Here is a 4,196-nt window from a genome sequence, read left to right as displayed (position 1 = left end):
AGAGGATATAGCGCAACTAAAGCACTTTTTTGAGGGGGGATTTTTACAAGGGTTGGAGGGGGGGGGGCGTATACAGCGGGTGTTAGCCTACCCCTTGAAAATAAAAGTGGTGTAAGGGTTTTAAGAATAATAAAAATTGAAATTTTAAATTGTTGAAAGTTTGTCTGTGTACAAATCAGCCCCACTCCCAAACCCAACCGGGACAGGGTTTAAGTCATCATCGAATTCTCATGTTTATTTAGACCTACATTACTAGCATTAAAACACATTGTAAACAAATACAAATATATTTGAGAATTGGACAGAAGTCTTCAGACAACAATGCAACAGAAAAAAAAGAGAAAATAAGAAAATATAAAAAAGATTAAACATTAATCACATTGACCAGTTTCGTAGATATGAAGTTAATTTGGTTGATTTGGTTGAGTTGGTTTGCACCAATAGGATCCTCTCTTCTTATTCATGGTTTGTTTCAGCCAATAGCATTTGATCTTCCGGCCTAAATAAATAAATTAACCATTATAACATATATATACATACAGGGCGAGTTAAAAAAGTGTGATTTTGCACCAAACGCCGCTAATCACACTTTTTGGTAATTTTCTAGAGAGCGATTTTTGGGTCAACCCAGACCGATATCTATTTTGAAACTAATATGGAGTTAACATCTTTAGTAAAGTTTGGTTGTAAAATCAACACCAAGTCTTAAATACACCTTCAACCTGTGAGTAGTTGTTTTCTGTTCTCATTTGAATGATTCCGTCCTTCTCCTGGTATACCTGTTTAGTCTTCTGAAGGATAGTTTAGAGACGAGGATCATGACTAGGCCGGTGAAGAGGATGATGAAGACTCCGATCATGTTGACGAGGGTTCCCTCCCCAGAGCTAACCTAGGGTTCAGGATGTATCAAGATATGAAAGGATTTATCAGGATATGAAGAATAGTATTTATCAGTAGACATATCATGGTATCAAGAATAAAATAGGACAAAGTAGGATTCAATATCAATAATTCAATATATCATAGAAGAATGACTGAATAGAAATTGATAACTCTCCGCGCCTCTCTTTTTATCATTGCTTTTGGCACTGTGACACACATTTATAGAACTTTTTACTAATAGATAAATGAAGGGATGTGACAACAATGTTTTGAGACTTCATTCATCGGTTTCCGTTTATTCTTTGGGCAAAGTAAGGATGAAATGAAATACTAATAACTAATTTTAAAATTAACTAGGGTTTATAATTGAGGAGTCTCTAATGAGGTTGCCATAGTGAGGAGTCACTGCTAAGGACAAGTAATAAGTATGCACACAAGGTAGGTAAAGCTATTTGGGTAAGGCTATAAGAGAATTTTGTACACAGAATTCACCAAATTCCGTAATATACAATGAACTTAATGAACAATCGAATTATATTGTGCAACCGAAACTGGACATGGACCGAAACATGAAATTGAACCCAGTATTCAAACCTTAGTCGCAGTCCAGAGTTATATTGTTACACTAATAAAGATAAAATGGAGCGAATGGTGTGTCTCCTTTTCTGAAAAAAAACTAAACAAAAATGTTTGAAAAAATTCGCCAAAAAAGTTTATATAAATAGATTAGAGTAAAAACGAATAGTGTCCCCCCCCCTTCTCCAACTCCCCTCTAATCCAGGGCTACTCCCCACCCCTCTCATGTCGAAACTGTAAATTATTGTTTCGCCATAAGCCGAATTAAACTGAATGTAAACAGACCGATAAACCAGCTTTTAGCCGCCGAAACCGAGTTCATAATGTATTCCAGAATATATTTGTGTACAGTAAATTAATTCTCTTATGGCCCATCGTTGTATGCAAGAAATATATAGACCAGGAACCGCCATATCTGATGCGTCAAATCTGTGTACTGCAGTGGGAGGAGATAAAAACAAAGAATTCAGGGGCAACGCATCATTTTTGAGGGAAAAGGGTCCAAGGGGTGGAATACAAATTTATTGCTATTGTATTTTCCATATTGACCAGAAAGCCAAAAATCATTATTCTTGATATAATAACTTGTGTTTTGTTGGACTGTAATATCACATCAGAGCTTTAGTCCTTTCTCTTCAACTTATGTGGGGGCTCTGGGTTTGTTTACATTCCTTCCACAGTGTACAGTACATAATTTGCAAATATCTGAGTTGGGCGTTCCTTTATATAGTTCCTTAGTATGACATACATACATATTACATGCACTGTATAGCTGAATATAATGGAGAGGATATATTAACAAGGGTTTAGGGGTTTTTATACAGGTTAGATTTACTTGTATAGGTTTTTCACAAGGGTTTTATCATTATAATACAGGGTGTCCCACGAAACATGACAGTATGCAGGACGACTTGAATCTCGTCTTGATTTTTGATATAATTTGCTGCGTTTATTTGTCAACCTAATTTTAGAAGTAAATTTCTAGAGATAATAATCACAAAATTTCCCTTGTCCTGCCATTTCCAAAATGTGGTCTGCCTTTTTTGTGCTTTCAATATTGCCCGAGATATGAAGAATTTCGTTCAGATTTCGACAATTTTGCTTTTATTTAACAAAATTGAAATCTGAACCAAACTCTTTATATCTCCGGTAATATTGAAAGCACAAAAAACGCAGACCACTTTTTGGAAATGCCAGGGCTAGGAGAATTATGTGATAATTGTTTCAAGAATCATACATGTTAAAGTAGATAGAAGACTAAATGTCACAAATAAATTCAAATACCAAAGACGACTTCCAAGTCGTCTTGCTATTGTCATGTTTCGTGGGACACCCTGTAGATACTAGCTTCAGTGTCCGGCGTTGCCCGAGGACCTTTTAAAATCAATTTTTGAAAGGAAAAATTTGATTTTTGAAAAAATGGCTTACTTATTGATTTGACACAGAAAGAAACAAGTTAAAAGTCGCAGGGAATCATCAATATAACAGACAGTATAAATTTTGTAAAGTCGTCGCTGAAGTCTCATCCTTTGTGGGTAACCCTGTATAGCTAACATACAAACAAATATATATATATGAGCAAAGAGCTTTATTATATAGATAGAAGGGTTCAAGGGGGTCTCTCTTGGGACATGAATATTTTCTTGATTATAAAAGGAAATGAATTGTAAAAAGTCCCAGGATTTGTAAATCTTATGGAGCTGAAGAAACTCAATTACTGAATTATTTATCATGATTGAGATAACAAACTTGAAAATCGTATTTCTTTTACAAATCTTTATAATATAATAATATAATTTTCTTTAGTCCTGATATATTCTATATAGTTCTCTAATCCATACAATACGCAAGGTTATTCACAAAGTATGAACCTTCAGCAAAATTTATTAAGTCTTATCAAACATACCTGCCATTTCTTGCCAAGGGTCCAGATTGCCTTCTCTGTGATACCAAGGAGAGCAGCTACCGAAGCTAGGACGAATATTCCTGCTCCGAGTGTAGTGTGAACAGGGAGATACATCATTCTTAGATGAGAAGCTAACCCAGGACACAGGAATGCAACAAGACCTTAAAATTAGCAAAATATTTAAAATATTAAAATATTAAAATTTCAAATATCTTTGCTGTGTACTATAAAGTACTAGAGTGTACTAAAGTGTACTAGAGTATACTAGAGTATACTAGAGTGTACTAGAGTGTACTAGAGTGTACAAGAGCGTAAAGAGTGTACTAAAGTGTACTAGAGTATACTAGAGTATACTAGAGTGTACTAGAGTGTACTAGAGTGTACAAGAGCGTAAAGAGTGTACTAGAGTGTACTAGAGTGTACTAGAGTGTACTAGAGTGTACTATAGTGTACTAAAGTGTACTAGAGTATACTAGAGTATACTAGAGTGTACTAGAATGTACTAGAGTGTACAAGAGTGTAAAGAGTGTACTAGAGTGTACTAGAGTGTACTAGAGTGTACTAGAGTGTACTAGAGTATACTAGAGTGTACTAGAGTGTACTAGAGTATACTAGAGTATACTAGAATGTACTAGAGTGTACTAGAGTGTACTAGAGAATACTAGAGTGTCCTATAGTGTATTAGAGTGCACTAGAGTGTACTAGAGTGTACTAGAGTGTACTAGAGTGTACTAGAGTGTACTAGAGTGTACTAGAGTATACTAGAGTGTACTAGAGTGTACTAGAGTGTACTAGAGTATACTAGAGTGTACTAGAGTGTACTAGAGTGTAC

At 35.1% G+C, this 4,196-nt stretch overlaps 1 protein-coding gene across 1 annotated transcript in view; it reads right to left on the bottom strand.

The window, feature by feature from the left end:
• Positions 1-271: 271 nt before the first annotated feature.
• LOC111704900 (cytochrome b561) overlaps positions 272-4,196 on the bottom strand; it is a gene marked incomplete in the record, with an annotated part of 7,409 nt that continues 3,484 nt past the window's right edge. The window contains 3 exon segments of the mRNA XM_023477288.1: positions 272-499; positions 780-889; positions 3,365-3,525. Of these exon segments, the coding sequence (XP_023333056.1) occupies positions 457-499; positions 780-889; positions 3,365-3,525 (314 nt within the window).

This window comes from Eurytemora carolleeae, unplaced genomic scaffold, assembly GCF_000591075.1.
Source record: "Eurytemora carolleeae unplaced genomic scaffold, Eaff_2.0 scaffold608, whole genome shotgun sequence".
Lineage (NCBI taxonomy): Eukaryota > Metazoa > Arthropoda > Copepoda > Calanoida > Temoridae > Eurytemora > Eurytemora carolleeae.
Note: the sequence above shows the minus strand (reverse complement) of the source record. Positions and strands in the feature narration are given on the sequence as shown.